Here is a 15,350-nt window from a genome sequence, read left to right as displayed (position 1 = left end):
TTTGTTTGAGAACAACGATAGGTATTTTAAATTTTTCACCGTAAATTTTATTTTAAATGAATTAATTGAGTAGTTGATATTTTTTATAAAATTTAAGTGAATTAATTATATTATTTTATCAATTAATTGATAAATACTATCAAATAATATAGATTTTTCATATAAAAATTTAAAATGTATAACATTACTTTTTATTTTATAATAAAATCTTTTTATCATCAAATAATAGTGTACCAAGTGCTAATTGTAATAAGTATATTATTACTATTCGTCACTTCTTTATTTGTTTTACTTGGTATAACTGAATAATCTCATAACATACATGACAAATTTTCTATTTATCTCATAATCTCATAACTCACCAATAGGAGGGAAATTAAAATCCTAATTATCTTCTATTTATAGGAGGGTAACTAAAGTCTTAATACCAATTTTTAATTAGTAGTACAACTTAAACTTGTTTCCCTCAACTTTCTGGACGGACGTGCTTTCATTAAGTTACAAAATCTATTAGTAAATAAAAAGATGTTTGAAATAGTTTAGATATTTCAAAAAAGAAAAAAAAAAGTATATACTTGATTGTTGTAGATTTAAAAAACTATTCCAATGAACTATTTAATATTAATATAATTGTAGGTTTTATCAGTTTTAGTTGGGGTAGTTATTATTAGTACACATAATCCACATAAATAGTGGCTCGGTCAAGTCTATGGGGCATGCTTGTGAGTCAAGACTACAGGAAAAGTGGAGGAAAATTTTAAATCAAGTCGGGGTGATATGAAGTGTTAATATACATTAAAAATTCTTCGGCATTACATCGGACTAGCTTATGTGATCTTTTCATGCAAGGTAAATTCTCAAAGATTTGAAATTACACATTTTGAATTGGGATTTTCTTACTTGGTCTCCAATTGACTCTTTCACAACAGAATAAATTTAAAGATCCCCATATGTTATATTCATGTAACTTAGCATTAGTCTAAATTTAATAGTTCTATACCCCCACTCTCCCCCCTTCTAAATATATAATAGCTGAGTTCACGGTGAATTGAACATTTTCTTCAATTTATTTTATTATGTTTTCAAGACACGGCGGAAGAAATGCCATGCTTTCAAATATTGTACATTGCTAACCAACAAGTACATAGATCAGTTGGTATAAAACTGTTCTAACTTAACTAAAATATTTGGTTTGAGATTCAAGAATACAGTTGTGCTAAATAATTATTGAGAGAACTTTGCCGCTCTAGTGGTCTTACCCAGTTTGGATTAGTCGGGGTCCAATCATGGGCGGACTCAATTAAGGTCCAGTAGGGGCTTCAGCCCCCCCGGACCATTACGTTTTCTTTTAAATGTACCCTAAGCCCCTTCTGAAAAAGTTAGATAAAACAATTTGGACACATTTTTCATATATTAAAAGACTTGTGGTTTAATGGTAATAGTGTTATTTAATGATTTTAAAACCTTGATTCAAATCTCATTAGCCACATTATTTTATTTTTTTAAATATTTTGTGGAAACTACTTCGAAAAATAATATTTTAACGCATTTAAAAGACTATTTCAAAAAATGATATTTTCACGCATTTAAAAATAATAATTTATTACTATTATTATTTAGAATTTAAAAAAGTAATAAAATTTGAGTTTATAAGACTTAAAATATATTCGAGTGAACATTAAAAAATCAAAGTTAAATAATTTTTTTTGAACTAAGCCCCTCTTCATTTTAGTTTATGGGTCTGCCACTGGGCCCAATACTTGTTGAGAGAGCTTTGCCGCTTGGTGGCCATATCCGGCTCGAATTTAGATTAGTTAAGACCCAATTTAATTTTCAGATACCAGATGATTTAATACACTTGAAAAAAATATATTAAACATTGCTTCTCCTCCCAATTCTAACTTTCAGATTCATGCACAGACCATGATTTGTTTGAAAATAATTATAACACAAATTTACTCTTTCTTTCGATATGGTTTCAATTTTTTTTTATGTGTATTAGTAATTGTTCTTCAGATTTCAAAATAACATATTTATTACGTAATTTTGATAATTATAATTCATAAATGTGAGAATTTTAAAAGAATATTAGTGGAAATGAAAATAATCAGCTAAAAAATTTGTGCGGGTCAATTGGTAGTCAAGGACGTAATTGTCTACTCTTATTTCAAGATATGTTTTTAGCTAGCACCTTAATTTATTTTAAAAAATATGTGAGTTCGATCATGCTAAAATCGCTCTAAGGTGGAGCACATTTTTATAACCACGTGATAAAATATATAATAATTTTTTTATTATTTATCACTTTACGTGTGTGTGAACTAATTTGTGCTCTCGGCTCCAAAATAGTTATAACCATAACAAAAAAATAAATAAATAAATAAAGGGTCGATAATAACTTTTTTTTTAATTCAAATTTAATACTCAAATCCTTGCCACGTCAAAACGAGAGCCACTTGACTCTTTGCTAATTTCCATTTTGCGAATGCATTGCGCTCTCTTGATGACGTGCGAACTAACTATTGGTTATATTTCGCATAATCATACGACGACGCAGCGTGTTCCCAATTTCTAACGGACAATGCTACCTTACAGGCACCCTCACAAAATTACTGTAGGCCCCCACTTGGGCCACTTTTTATTCTACTGTGCAGGAGTGGCTGTAAGGTACTAAGGTAGCACTTCCCCTAACTTAAAACCCTTCACCGCGGTCCGGGATCAGTTCGAATAAGCAATGGAAATTTCAACAGAAGCAAAACTTGAACCTTTCCTTCAATGGCTGCAGGTTAATTTAGTTAGTTATTTCCAATTTTTGTTTCGCTTCACAGAAATCTAAAAGTTAAAAAAAGAAGAAAACTGTTTTATCATTTCAAATGTTAATCAGTGTTTGGAATTGCTAATTTAATTATTTTCCTTTCTTGCCGATGAATTTGAAATTCAGGTAAATAAAGTTGAATTACGTGGCTGCAAAATCAAGTACAGTGATGAAAGTAAAGGATTCGGTATCTTTTCATCGAATGAATTTTCTGACGGTAATTCTTTTATTACTTTTAATTAATTTGTGTTTAAATATAATTCAATTTTAAAGCAGTCTTTCATCTGAAAAATCGTTAGGGTTCATTTGATAAAAACTGAGCATAATATGCACACTTTTAACAGGGGTCCTACTAGTTGTTCCGTTAGATTTGGCTATAACACCAATGCGAGTATTGCAAGACCCTCTTATTGGCCCAGAATGTAGGGCAATGTTTGAAGACGGAGAAGTAGATGATAGGTTCTTGATGATTTTGTTCCTAACCGTGGAACGCCTCCGTAAGAACTCTTCATGGAAGCCGTATGTATAGTTTTACTTTGATGATTTCAGTTAATATATTTTAGTATTTTTCACTTGTCAAGATTCACTTGGGCTGAAAGGATTATACCAGGTATCTTGATATGCTTCCTACTACTTTTGGAAATCCACTATGGTTCACAGATGATGAGCTTTTGGAGCTTAAGGGGACAACATTGTATCGCGCAACTGAATTGCAGGTAAGAACTCCTAGAAATTGGATGGCTAAGATTCTTATGTGCAGCATTTAGCATTATACCATCAGAGAAATGTGATTTTTTAAGAATTTGGGAACTTAATACTTGCAGAAAGAAACAATTTATATGGCCCCTATCAAGGCTACAGATTTAGCGAAAAAAAATGTTGCACAATCAGACTGGTGACATATTATTCCATGGCTTTTCCAAATACACATTTGTTTTTATGTTAATGCTTCTACCTAACTTTAGATGTTACCCCTAAATAGGTGATGATAATAGAATCGGCAATTATTGCAAACAATTTGCATGCCATTTGTTCTAGACTTAAATCATATAACTGATTTGAGTTTAGGATGGAGTTCAGATCTATGTTGTTTCTCTTTTAGTATATTTCCTTTCTACCATTAGCCAAACTATCAGTTCTGCTCATTTGTAGTCTAGAATAGTAACAGTGTCAGCAATGAAGTGTATATTCTATGTGGATTATATGGGTTCTTAAGAGCATGTTTATGTTACAGAAGCAAAATTTGTTAACTTTGTATGATGACAAAGTGAAGGACTTGGTGAAGAAACTTTTAGTTCTGGATGGGGATTCAGAAAGGTATTTGCAAAGTTGTTTTTTTTTTTTCTATTGTTAAAAAGCAGGAACGTATTTATTTTTCCATCCAGTTCTTAATGCAGGCACATGCAAGTTATGTAATTCAAGTCCATTTGGGTTCAGTTTAATATTTTTCAACTCCATACCATTTTTAGATGAGGTTTAGTCAATTTATGTTAGTGACAGCCCAAGTAAATCCCCAGTTTATGGAAACTTGGTGTGAAACATAACTTCAGGGTATGATGTAAAGTTTGTGGTTGGTGGTTAGTTTGTTGATGTAAAATTCCAGTTGGGAATTTTCCCTTGCTTGCTTAAACTCAGGCTGTCATGACTTGCATATTTGAAGCCTTAATTTGTTCGGGTTTTGCGTAATGCTGTTCAGTCAAATTTCCAATGTCTCAGCTTTGATCTGGTAATATTAGTTGTTTCTAATTGTTCTGACTGAGAAGAAAGATGTTATTGAATTTTATTTGTGGTGGGAGGTTGTGGGTGGGATGATTGATTGATAGCTGGGTCGTAACTTAGGTGTGGTTCCCTCTAAAGTTCTACTCTTTCACTGTGATCGCTGATTTTAAGATCTACCATGTCTAATTATTAGTTTTATCCAAAGGTTCTCGAGTTAAACACTGCCTGGGTAGGCGGTCATGTATACCATAATTACTAGCAGGTATTGTCTCTGTTATCTGTAGAAGAGTTCATATTGTAGTCTTTGCAGCTGATGTCATGTCCACAAATTAGTGTAGTATAATACTTTTCATTGTTCCACATGATCCCTTGGACCTTTTTCAGTCCAGATGGTCTTTTTCAGATGTTCAGTGTTGAAGATTTATGTACAGATCCATTTATTCATCCTACTGCTTAGTACTAAATGAATGTAATTCTGTTGCTTCTTTTGCCAGTGAGGTCTCTTTTGAAGATTTCCTTTGGTACGCAAATTCTTAGCAAAGATTTCTTGTTATCATCCTATATGATGAATATCCTTGAGTTATGCCCATTCATAATGCTTCGATTTTCTGGTGGCTAATATTTGAGAATTGTCATCTAACAGGGCAAATTCTATATTTTGGACTCGTGCGCTGAATATTCCTCTTCCACATTCCTATGTTTTTCCACAAAATCAAGAAGATCTGAACAAGTATGACTCAATTAACAACAGTGCTGAGCTTTCCAATGATCATAATTCACGTGGAGAGTTGATTAATGGACTGAATGACATAAGTGAGTTGGATACTTTATAGTTCTCACTCTCTGTTTGTTTATGGCATAATTCCTTTATTCAGTATGACATTACGTTGGATTTTTTGGGAGTCATAATATCGCATCTTTCTTACTGAACTAAGATTATGTTTTCTTATATTAGAAAATGAAGCTCAAAGGGTTAATAGCCAAGTCAATGGAGCAACTTCCACCCTTACTTCAACACAAGGAGAGACTCTCTGGATAGAGGGTCTAGTCCCTGGCATTGACTTTTGTAACCATGGTATGGTGGAAAAGTTTGCCAATATTATTATTGAATGCCAATTCTTATATTTACTTTTAACTTCATACAAGTTTTCTGTATGTTATTTCAAAACTTTACCATAGTTGACATGGTTTACAATGTCCTCTGACATGCACCAGTAGCATGCAGCACATATATCAATCTCCCTGTCTTCTTACTACATATGACGGCCTTGCATCTTGTCCATGCATTCCTGACACCGAGTTAAAAGTTAAAAGGTTTTTACTTTATCAATTTGTTTCTGTTTGATCAATATCTTAAACAAATCTCACGAATCATGTTGAAGCATGGCAATTGCCTGATGTTAACTTTTTTGGGGATGTCTAAGAAAAAATTTCCTTATAATTATGTTCATGGACGTCGCTAACTTTTATAAAATTACTTGAGGTTCCTGAAATTATACATTTCTGGTGCAAGTTCAAAGAACTCATCTAGAAAACTGTTTTGAGTTTCCAATTAAAATCAAATTGCTTCCTCTTTTTCTTTTCTTCTTCTTCTATACTCACATACCTGTGAAGTTATTTGTATTTAAGAAGAGAACTAGATTTAAAGCTCACACATTTTCACTGTTGGCATGGCTGTTTAGATTTGAAGGCAGCAGCAACATGGGAAGTTGATGGAACAGGATTAATCACTGGAGTTCCTTTCTCTATGTACCTTCTTTCTGGTTGTTACCCTTCCTGATCAAGTTGGTTTATACTTATATTGTGTTAAGTTCCGGTTCTGATGTCATAACACTTATTTTATCTAATTTGAAAGTTGAACGAAGTTCCTTTCACAGTGAGAAAGAGATTTCCATAAGTTATGGTAACAAAGGGAATGAGGTACTTTTCCTTGTCATTCAGAAGCTTTATTTCCTCCTTTCATGTTTGTGTTAACATATTGGCAACACCATTCTTTAACTGCCTCTTAGCACGTTGGTCACTTTTAGGTAGTTACCCCCCTTTTGTACTGTGTTCTTGATAAGCAAGCCAAGGGATCTACAATGTCAACTTCTCTTTATAATCTGGAAACATCTGTATGATTTGCATTGATCACCTTGCCCATTAATATTTCTTTTGGTTAAATTTAAACTATAAATATAAGTTTTATATATATATATATATATATATTTTTTTTTTTTTTTCAAGGTTTGATGTTGTCTTGGCTTGATTATTATAAGTTGTTTGAAGAAACCTTTTTTTGTGTTTCTATTGCACATTTCTCATATTGATGGATGTGCAACACCACCTTTACCCGGTATTCTCTAAAAGATTGCCATTGCCTTGTGTTGTTGCAGGAATTATTGTACCTTTATGGGTTTGTCATTGACAATAATCCAGATGACTATTTGATGGTATTTAAATTTACTAGGACAGATATTTAACATCTATTTGTATGATTTAATATGCTTGATAGCTTTTCAAAGGATCTGATACTTGTTAGTGATCCATGCAGATCCATTATCCTGCGGAGGCAATTCATAGCATTCCGCTTTCTGACTCCAAGGCACTGCTTCTCGAAGAGCAGGTCAGTTGTTAATGAGCTATTTATTGTAAGACTCTTAATTTTAGATGCATTTAACAAATGTTTACACATCAATGGACATTCTTCGCCTTCAAGTTTTTCTCTTCAAACTTGCTTCAATGGTAATGATTTGAGTTTACAGAAGGCTCAATTGCGGTGTCTATTACCAAAATCGTTGCTGGAACATGGATTTTTTGCAGCTGGCCACCCAAAAGATGGAAACAATGATAACAAGTTGGAAGTTGATCGTATCTCCAGTTTCAGTTGGAGTGGTCAGCGGAGGATGCCCTCTTACTTAAATAAGCTGGTTTTTCCTGAGAATTTTTTAACTGCATTGAGGACCATTGCCATGCAGGAAGATGAGATTTCTAAAGTTTCTTCATTGCTAGAAGAGGTGCAGCTTCTTTCTTGCATTTTTCTTCCAAAATTGTTTTTGGTGTCTCTGTTATTTTTTCCATACTGAATGTGCAGGCCTTTTTAGTTTGTATCAGTTTGTTCTCGTGCTTACAAATAGTGTTCCCCAACAATGTCTCCATTCAAGTGGCTTCAATTGTATATTGGTTTGGTTTTTGTGTGAAAAGTGATTTTTAGTTTTCACTAGTGATTGCTTTTTTCTGAAAGTACATAATTTGGCAACAGTCTTATACATGCTAGGTTTCCTTTTTTTATTAGTGATTGGTTTAGTTGTAAAACAGTTGGTGAAATGCATTACTTCTATGGAAATTTTTAGTTGTACTAGAGTCACAAATGGGTGTATGTTTGAATCATTTATGTTTTGGTTCCTTCACCTGATTGGATCCATCATTGATTTTCAAAAGCTTGTTGGCTCTGGAGGGGAGAGGCAACCATCGGATGCGGAAGTTAGAGCAGCAGTATGGGAGACTTGTGGCGATTCTGGAGCTTTGCAGTTGCTTGTTGATCTTCTTCAAGCTAAGTAATCTCCAGAAACCTCAACTTACTAATGGTTACAATCTGGTAAATTAGAAATATACTAAATTAAGAAATGGGCTTGCCTTAGTGTTTTCGATTGATTCCATTTCTTGTGGTTCCTGCTGCCTTGCTGGCTATCTCAGGAGTATATCATGATGAGATGTACTGAGTGTGTGATACTGAAGTCAAGCCAAATTGAGAGGAAAAGAGAGAAAAAAAAAGGGTGAGGTGCACGCAGAGAGAGAAACACAGTTGGATCTTACGGAACCTTTAGGAAGTTTTGAAAATTACTGACATTGTCATATTTGGTTTAAGCACTTGGCAAAATGGTAAACTAGGTGGAAATAGGCAAACAATGCAAACTCATCTTTTTTGCCCTAGTGCACTTGGTAGTTCATTTGTCTTTTTCTCTATAGATTGTGTTTATTATTACTTCTGTTGTCAAAATCAAGATCAATAAGCCCATTGGAATAAACTGGATCAATCCTTTATGCTCCATTGGAATTAAATGGATCAATCCTTTATGCTCATTGGAATTAAATAGATCAATCTTTTGCGCATGAATATATTGAGTGAAAAGGGTGCATAGACTTCTTTTAATTTATTTGACCTTACCCGGCATTTTGGGTTCCTGTCCACCAACAAGCTCGATGTTGTTATTTTATCTTCTTTTAAATCAATTGTCGAAGTTAGTGGGTGGATTTACAAGTAATTCAGTGGCAGAGAAGCAAATAGTTTTTTTACCACTTATTAATCCAATTCCTTTAATACCTTTCTTATATTAAACTCTGAATGCAAGGTTGACGGAACTAGAAGAGAGTTCTGGTACGGAGGATTATGATTCTGAACTTCTATTGAAGTCCTGCATTACTGAAAGCCAGGGACAGCATGCAAGTTGTGAGAATAATTCAAGGTAACAAAGTTTACCATGATGATTCTGTTGTTATTTTGAACTTCTATTAATAGATTTATTTGAACGTTTTATAATTGTTAACGTGTGAAGCATTGCTGACTGAATAACAAAATGCCATTTATTTTCAATGACAATCGAACATCAGAATTAGTTTCTTTTTAAAGTGTTGGCCAACTAATCTTTGCCATTGCTGCAGCGAAGAGACAAATGGCTGGACCCAGCACAAGATGAGTAGAAAGACGTGGTCAAGTATAGTATATAGACGAGGGCAAAAGGAACTTGCACTTTTGTTCTTGAAGGAAGCAGAGCACGCCTTGCAGTTAGCTCTAACTGAAGGAAACTGACTTCTGGTTGATTCTCCTAAAATGCTATTCTTGAGTTTTTATGTCCAATGATGCAATGATCCATGTAATTATGTTTCCAGTCACCTCCCTTTTCTTTAATTTGTAGTTCTTTCAATTAGACGTTTGCAGCTTTGATGAATTAATCTTGGGACTTGCAGTTTTCATAATCCAATAAACGGCTGGACCCTGAGTAGTCTCCTTTGCTTTTCATCTCTAATTCTCCATCTCACACGTGAGTGAGTTTCGATATCTAAGTTAACATACATTCAGTGTTTGAGAAACAAGAGGATTAAAAATTGATAGTTGAATTAGAAGCAACTTCATATATCAACTACATTTAGAAGCACAGTCGACGCTGTAAAATGAAAGCTCTTATTAATGCGACCCTATCATGCACTAAGCCTTCCCAAAAGCGAACCTGTTTACGTATGACAGGAATACGGTATTGAAGAAGTCATCTAAAGTGCCACATTTCTTGAAGAACTTGTGCTTCAGCAGCTGGTCTGCAGTTGGTCTCTTTGCTGGATCTGGAGCTAAACATATTTTGACCATATTCCAGAAGTTTTTTGAGAGCGTACGAGTCCCGTGGGTGGTGTCCTCATTGGGAGCAACTTGCAATGAGGTTGATTTAGGCTGTTTCATCAGCATTTTTGTCATGATATCCAAATCTTGCCTACGAGAGACTGGAAGTCCACCGCAAGGGAATTGAAGTGCAGTGATCCCAATCAGCCATATGTCAGACTTACAGGAATAGTAATCGTCACCGAAATTCACCACTTCTGGAGCAGCAGCCCAAGTAGTGATAGACGATGACGAAGAAATCCAATTTCGAGTGTCGTCGTTAAAAATGTTGTGCTGGTGCATGGTTCCTGCAAAGGCAAGTAAGATTTAAGGATGTGAATGCTTCACGAGGATGTGTCCGGCAGAGATATTTTTATGAAACAAGCCCTCCCCCTGGAGGTAGGAAAGACCCTTGAGTGTTTCTTTGTGTGCAATTGCAAGGCAATCTACAGTGATACCGTATCTGTGCCGATTTGACATGATTAGTTGAGTAGCTGCTGGGCTGTTAAGGGGCCGATACGTCATTATTGAATCGAGTGAACCAATCATGCATGCAATTTCAGCATAAAAAAGTTGTCTTTGACTGATCATTGTTTTATAGATTGGAATTATATTGGGATGGCTTAAATGTTTGTACCTATAAATTTCACGTGCCAGTTTTGCATATTCTTCAGCTTGATGATTTATATCAATCACCTTCAAAGACACGAAAACGGGAGCCCATAAGTCTTTGGTGAATTTTAGGATAACTTGCCAACCCTACCTGCAATGATTTAATTAAGTAAATTCAAGTATGATGAACACGAAAACAATACCATCAAACCTGCAATTACTATCATTAAATATAAAACTAATTTTTTATTATTATATTCTTTCTATTTGAATAAACTTAAGTATTTATTATTGTTGTTGTTGTTATAATAATAATAATAATAATAATAATAATAATAGTATCATTATGTAAGGGACAACCGGCTGCTCCCATTTGCTTCTTTGTTTCATAATGTTTGGCTGCCACTCGACAGCCAAACAATTAAAGTGTTTTTTAATATCTTATTACTTTTCATGTATCACACATGCGCATATAATAGCCAAGGCCTACTTTTCATATTTATAACTCTTTCTTTGATGAAAAATATAAAAATGGACAAAATTACAATAAAGTTTTGAATATTTTTCTGTCATCTAAAATAAATTATTTAATTTATGAACATATCTTTTCGTAATAAAATTTTTATTACGAGATAATTTATTTCTTCACTGTCCGATGTTATTGTTAACTATATCATATATTAGAATTTAAATGTGGTGTTATATAGATATTAAAGGGGCTGTGAACAAAACGATGCCTTTCAAAAAAAAAAAAAAAAAGGTTGTGAAAAGCATTACTCTTGGACCAAACGAAACGATGCCTATCAAACTTTTAATGGTCCACCGCCTGTAAAATTAAAAGCATAAAACAGTGCGTCCTGGGCCATCAGTGTTGTTAGGAACACAAGTTACTAGTAATTATTTCTTCTGTTTGCTGGTGAAACAAGAAACAAAGAAATACATTGTTCATTAGAAAAATTTCTTAAAATTTAGACCGGTGCTCTTTTTTCTTCATCTGCTTCTTCACGTTCACTAAAAGATAGTTTCCGAATGTTGACTTTGAAAGATGATGTTGCAGTTCTCTTGATGGGTTTGTCATCTGCAGGCAAGAGTTTCAATGTGATGCCCATTGCTATTAGCAGAAGTCCAGTCCCATGCTGTTCAGTTAATGGCTTTGTGAATATCAAGTATGACAATAGTAATGTTACTGCCTTTCTTGCCGTTGTCACCTGTGATCAGATTCATTGCAAAGATAGGATCAAATGAAAATTCAAAATGTGCTGTAGTATATTCATTAATGAGTATTCACTAGACAAGCATATTCACATGTTAGTATATTAACGTTATGGAACTGGGGAAAAGCTTCAAGCTTGTGTGAGGGATTCACCATAGCTGTTGTAGCAGCACCAAACAGGGCAATGAGGGAAAGGACTGAAACTTGGCCGATAAAGGTGGCCATGGCTTCAAAGACCAGCACACCGTAAACGTATAGATGCTGGATTAACAACAGAACAAGATTTTTTTTTTTATTATTATTCTTTTTTAAACAAAAATGGATGGATCATGTGAACAGGAAATATAATGAATTTATTTCAAAAATGCTACCTGAGAGCAAGAATTCCATGCTTTAAATAACTCCCCTGTCAAAAGCATTGGAGGAATCAACATTGGCAAACCGACCACGGTCGAGCAAAACAGCATCTCCATCTGCATATAGAGACAACATTAAATATTAAATTAAACGAGGAGTCACAATTTTGCCATGAACACCTTTACTTCACAATTAAGCACCAAGACAAAAGAATAGCACATGCTAAGTCACCTGGGTGGTTTCAGGGTTCATGGTAAAGATGGCTTCTTGCAAATTTCCAAGAAAAGAATCCATTATTAGAGCACCAGAAATCATGATAACGCCAATCATGCTGAAATTTGGGGAAGTTTGTGCATCGGCTAAGGTAAAAAGGATCAATCCCACAACTAAAAGTAATGCAGATACATATTCGTGAGCTGGGTATTTTCGCCTGAGGCCTGGTATGAAGGCTCCCATGACCATCACAGGCAAAACCTGAAATGCCAGAATCATTAAAACAAAAAGAATCATCAAAGATTGCCTAAAAGTTGATTCATATTATGGATGTAAGCAATTGATTATTGAGTAATGAAGTTTTTTTTTTTCTTGAAAAAAAAACATATCTCATTTACTAGAAAAGAGTAGGAAACTCGTTGTGACCTGCTTTAGAGAATGGAATTTGGTATGTACCTTGGTGGATTTGAACATAAGCTGTGCAGGATAGTTAAGAAAAGCCAAAGAGCCTTTTGTGAGTCCATGAGAACCCATTAGAACTGCAGAGAGCTTCACATAAGTCTTCCATGGATTCATCATTTGCTTAGTGGTGAAGCCTTGAAGATAAATGAGGACAAGATACACAAATCCTTGAATAAATGTGAAATACCAACCATAGCTGGGAAAAAAATTTCAAAAAAAAATCCAAAGCCATGAGACAATCATCATCATTGGAAAAAATTCAAAAGAAATTCACTGAATTTTTTTCCAAAATAGAGAAGTACCAAACTAGAATTTATTTATACCTGAATTGCAGCCTATTGTATACATATTCCTGCAGATTGAGTAATAGTTAATTTACAAAGCTAATGAATTGAATAAAAGTAGAAAATATCTCAGAAGAAAATGAAACTAGAACAACTAAAATATAATGCCACAAATGCAAAATACGAAGTTACCATTTCACGGAGATGCAAAAAATTGAAACTTTATAGTTGAAAATAATTTTTTTCGCAGCCGAACAAGGTTTCCAGTTGAAAATAAATTTTTGGCAACGGAACAAACTTTCTTGGGAACCAAACAGAGTCTATAGTCTATACCTCGCAGACGCCATTGACGAGATAACCAAAGAAGAACCCAGAAGAGCAAATGAGAAATTGTTGCCATTTGGGTCTATCTGTGAGAGAAATCCCAAACAGAGACCGAGTTTGCTCTTCATTCTTGTTCATTTTCACCTTTCTTGTTTATTCTGACCACTCACTCTTCCGAACATGAGCTTTAAAAAATGAAACTTTGAGCTTGATCAACACTGCTATTATATGCAACTTAGATTATCGGTTTGGTCACGTTAACAACTCCTTTAAAAAAAAAAAAAAAACTAAAAGCTTGTGCATGGCAAATTTACAGGGACAATGAGAAAATATAATTAAGAGGAGGTGATTTTCTATGCGAATGCAAATATTCTCGGAATTTTCATTTTCGGGAAAATGAGAATTGAGAGAGAGAGAGAGAGAGAGAGAGAGAGTATTTTTATTTTATGGGTGGGTTGTTTTTACGAGAAGGTCGAGTGCATGGTTCTTTTTGTGTACTTGTATCAAAATCAAATCAAAGAATTTAGTGGCTGTGTGGTTACTGGTTAGTGAAGTTGATGACAATTCTCTAAGGTTGATTTAGTTTCATGCGTAGTGCTGTCCGCAGCTGATCTGGACTTTAGTGGTCGAGATATATATATATATATTTATTTATTTATTATGTTTTGATAAATGCGTTTTTTTGTTTTTGTTTTTGAAAGCTATTGGCAATATTATAAAATATCTTCATTTATGCATATGACAACAAATCATTTGGAATAATTTTTTAGAATAAAAAATTTAAAATGTGTAGTATTATTGTTTCTCAAATCTCAGTCTCTCCGGTCAAATTTGAATATCTTTACAAAATTCTCAAAAGAAATAAAAAAAAAAATGGCACATCGAATTTAATTAACTTCAGAAATTAAGACGTGAATTATTAACAGAGATGAAAGGGGCCGCGCCAAAATTACCTCAATTGCCCGAGCAGCACACCGAAGCGTTCATAAAGTTCACCGATGAATAAGTTCGTTCATTTAATGGCAGCAATTCAAAACTCTCGCCTCTTTGCCATGTGCGCGGCAGCAAGGCATTGGATCAGCCTGGTAGCCGTCCCGGCCGGTCCCATTGAAAGTCAGTAGTTACTGAAAAATGAACATTGAGGTAGGAAGGGAAGGAAACTTGGTGGTGTTGTAGATATCGAAATATTCTAATGAAGGAAAGGAAAATATCACGTCATTCAAAAAGCCTGTTTAAAATTCAGATTGGAGGGCCCATCGAGCCCTAAACATTTCGAATACTCTATGCCATCTTTTTTTTTTTTTTTTTTTTAAATTGCAATCATGCCACATGGAAAAGAAGACTACTTAGTTGTTTCTTAAAGCATTTCATATGTTAATTGATCATGCAGATGCTTTAATGATAATTTGAGACTGCCGCGGTGGGGCATGAGACGTTGGTGAAATATTGTTGTTGTCATCCGAACACTCTTTGTGTTATTTGCGCACGTTAAATCTCAAAATTTGACTTCACTTATTTATTCAATTTGCTATTTAAAGACGTGCATGCCAGCCAGCATGTGTCCAATTCCAACAAAAAGATTAATTAATTAATTATTATTTTTTTAAAAAAAAGGGTCTAATATGGTGGTGACCATCTTGAATGCTTTAGTACCATAATTGTTTGTATAACTTGCCTCCAAAAGAGGGTCTCATGTCAAGTGTATCCGTTCTCGGCTCTTGTTTTAAGGCAGGACAAAATTGAAGATTAAAATGAAGCTTGTACTAAGCGGGAACTATGGACCGGATATTTCTTTACTTACATTGGGTTGGGGCACGAGAATAAAAGAGGCAGGCCCAAATATTATTTTATTATTTTTGGAGATGTGTGGAAATCCATTCGGTTTGAAGATGAAAGGCCTTCGGGCTTCGGTTGCTAAAATCCAGGTTGATTGTTGCTTTCATTTGAGCGCCACTTTGCTTCTAAGAGAGTTTGGGTTTTGTTGCTTATGGCTTCCGCAGA

The 15,350-nt window shown here is 34.3% G+C and overlaps 3 protein-coding genes across 11 annotated transcripts; 1 reads left to right on the top strand and 2 right to left on the bottom strand.

Moving 5' to 3' along the window:
* The first annotated feature begins 2,617 nt into the window (after positions 1 to 2,617).
* On the top strand, positions 2,618 to 9,533 carry LOC102619458 (protein-lysine N-methyltransferase EFM1). Of its 7 annotated transcripts, none has more exons than XM_052437767.1 (16): positions 2,618 to 2,785; positions 2,942 to 3,032; positions 3,160 to 3,312; positions 3,476 to 3,531; positions 4,050 to 4,132; positions 5,029 to 5,055; positions 5,178 to 5,347; positions 5,490 to 5,609; positions 6,217 to 6,297; positions 6,390 to 6,454; positions 6,910 to 6,966; positions 7,068 to 7,139; positions 7,279 to 7,530; positions 7,955 to 8,070; positions 8,866 to 8,979; positions 9,176 to 9,533. In XM_052437767.1, the coding sequence occupies exons 1-16, from the start codon at positions 2,735 to 2,737 to the stop codon at positions 9,321 to 9,323; spliced, it is 1,656 nt and encodes a 551-aa protein (XP_052293727.1). In that variant the 5' UTR covers positions 2,618 to 2,734; the 3' UTR covers positions 9,324 to 9,533. The 7 variants fall into 7 exon arrangements, with proteins under 7 accessions (XP_052293727.1, XP_052293726.1, XP_052293729.1 ...); XM_052437766.1 differs by having other exon boundaries at positions 3,160 to 3,334; positions 3,426 to 3,531; positions 7,282 to 7,530; XM_052437769.1 differs by having other exon boundaries at positions 3,160 to 3,334; positions 3,426 to 3,531; positions 9,181 to 9,533.
* Positions 9,534 to 9,719: 186 nt separating this feature from the next.
* Positions 9,720 to 10,409, bottom strand: LOC127900867 (serine/threonine-protein kinase BLUS1-like). The gene is made up of 2 exons (XM_052436123.1): positions 10,295 to 10,409; positions 9,720 to 10,192 (listed from the first exon to the last, which is right to left on the bottom strand). Exons 1-2 carry the CDS (start codon positions 10,407 to 10,409, stop codon positions 9,720 to 9,722), a joined length of 588 nt encoding a protein of 195 aa, XP_052292083.1.
* An 892-nt stretch (positions 10,410 to 11,301) lies between these two features.
* On the bottom strand, positions 11,302 to 13,804 carry LOC102620683 (UDP-galactose/UDP-glucose transporter 2). 3 transcript variants are annotated; one of them, XM_006490932.4, is made up of 7 exons: positions 13,359 to 13,800; positions 13,065 to 13,093; positions 12,736 to 12,937; positions 12,298 to 12,540; positions 12,081 to 12,182; positions 11,863 to 11,970; positions 11,302 to 11,704 (listed from the first exon to the last, which is right to left on the bottom strand). In XM_006490932.4, exons 1-7 carry the CDS (start codon positions 13,485 to 13,487, stop codon positions 11,465 to 11,467), a joined length of 1,053 nt encoding a protein of 350 aa, XP_006490995.1. In that variant the 5' UTR covers positions 13,488 to 13,800; the 3' UTR covers positions 11,302 to 11,464. The 3 variants fall into 3 exon arrangements, with proteins under 3 accessions (XP_006490995.1, XP_006490996.1, XP_024948386.1); XM_025092618.2 differs by having other exon boundaries at positions 11,489 to 11,704; positions 11,802 to 11,970; positions 13,359 to 13,804; XM_006490933.4 differs by lacking the exon at positions 11,863 to 11,970 and having other exon boundaries at positions 13,359 to 13,802.
* Positions 13,805 to 15,350: the final 1,546 nt, after the last annotated feature.

The sequence above is a fragment of the Citrus sinensis genome, chromosome 3 (genome assembly GCF_022201045.2).
Source record: "Citrus sinensis cultivar Valencia sweet orange chromosome 3, DVS_A1.0, whole genome shotgun sequence".
In the NCBI taxonomy this organism is placed as follows: Eukaryota; Viridiplantae; Streptophyta; class Magnoliopsida; order Sapindales; family Rutaceae; genus Citrus; species Citrus sinensis.
Note: the sequence above shows the minus strand (reverse complement) of the source record. Positions and strands in the feature narration are given on the sequence as shown.

Excerpts from the sequence above, each read along its gene's own strand:
- LOC102619458 (XM_052437765.1), top strand. The coding sequence starts at position 2,735 with ATGGAAATTTCAACAGAAGCAAAACTTGAACCTTTCCTTCAATGGCTG. Across the intron at positions 3,033-3,159 it reads ATCGAATGAATTTTCTGACG|GGGTCCTACTAGTTGTTCCG; the intron begins GTAATTCTTTTA and ends CACTTTTAACAG. Across the intron at positions 7,140-7,278 it reads CACTGCTTCTCGAAGAGCAG|AAGGCTCAATTGCGGTGTCT; the intron begins GTCAGTTGTTAA and ends TTGAGTTTACAG.
- LOC127900867 (XM_052436123.1), bottom strand. The coding sequence starts at position 10,409 with ATGACGTATCGGCCCCTTAACAGCCCAGCAGCTACTCAACTAATCATG. Across the intron at positions 10,193-10,294 it reads ACACAAAGAAACACTCAAGG|GAACCATGCACCAGCACAAC; the intron begins GTCTTTCCTACC and ends TTGCCTTTGCAG.
- LOC102620683 (XM_006490932.4), bottom strand. The coding sequence starts at position 13,487 with ATGAACAAGAATGAAGAGCAAACTCGGTCTCTGTTTGGGATTTCTCTC. Across the intron at positions 12,938-13,064 it reads TACAATAGGCTGCAATTCAG|CTATGGTTGGTATTTCACAT; the intron begins GTATAAATAAAT and ends TTTTTTTCCCAG. Across the intron at positions 12,183-12,297 it reads TGAACCCTGAAACCACCCAG|ATGGAGATGCTGTTTTGCTC; the intron begins GTGACTTAGCAT and ends CTCTATATGCAG.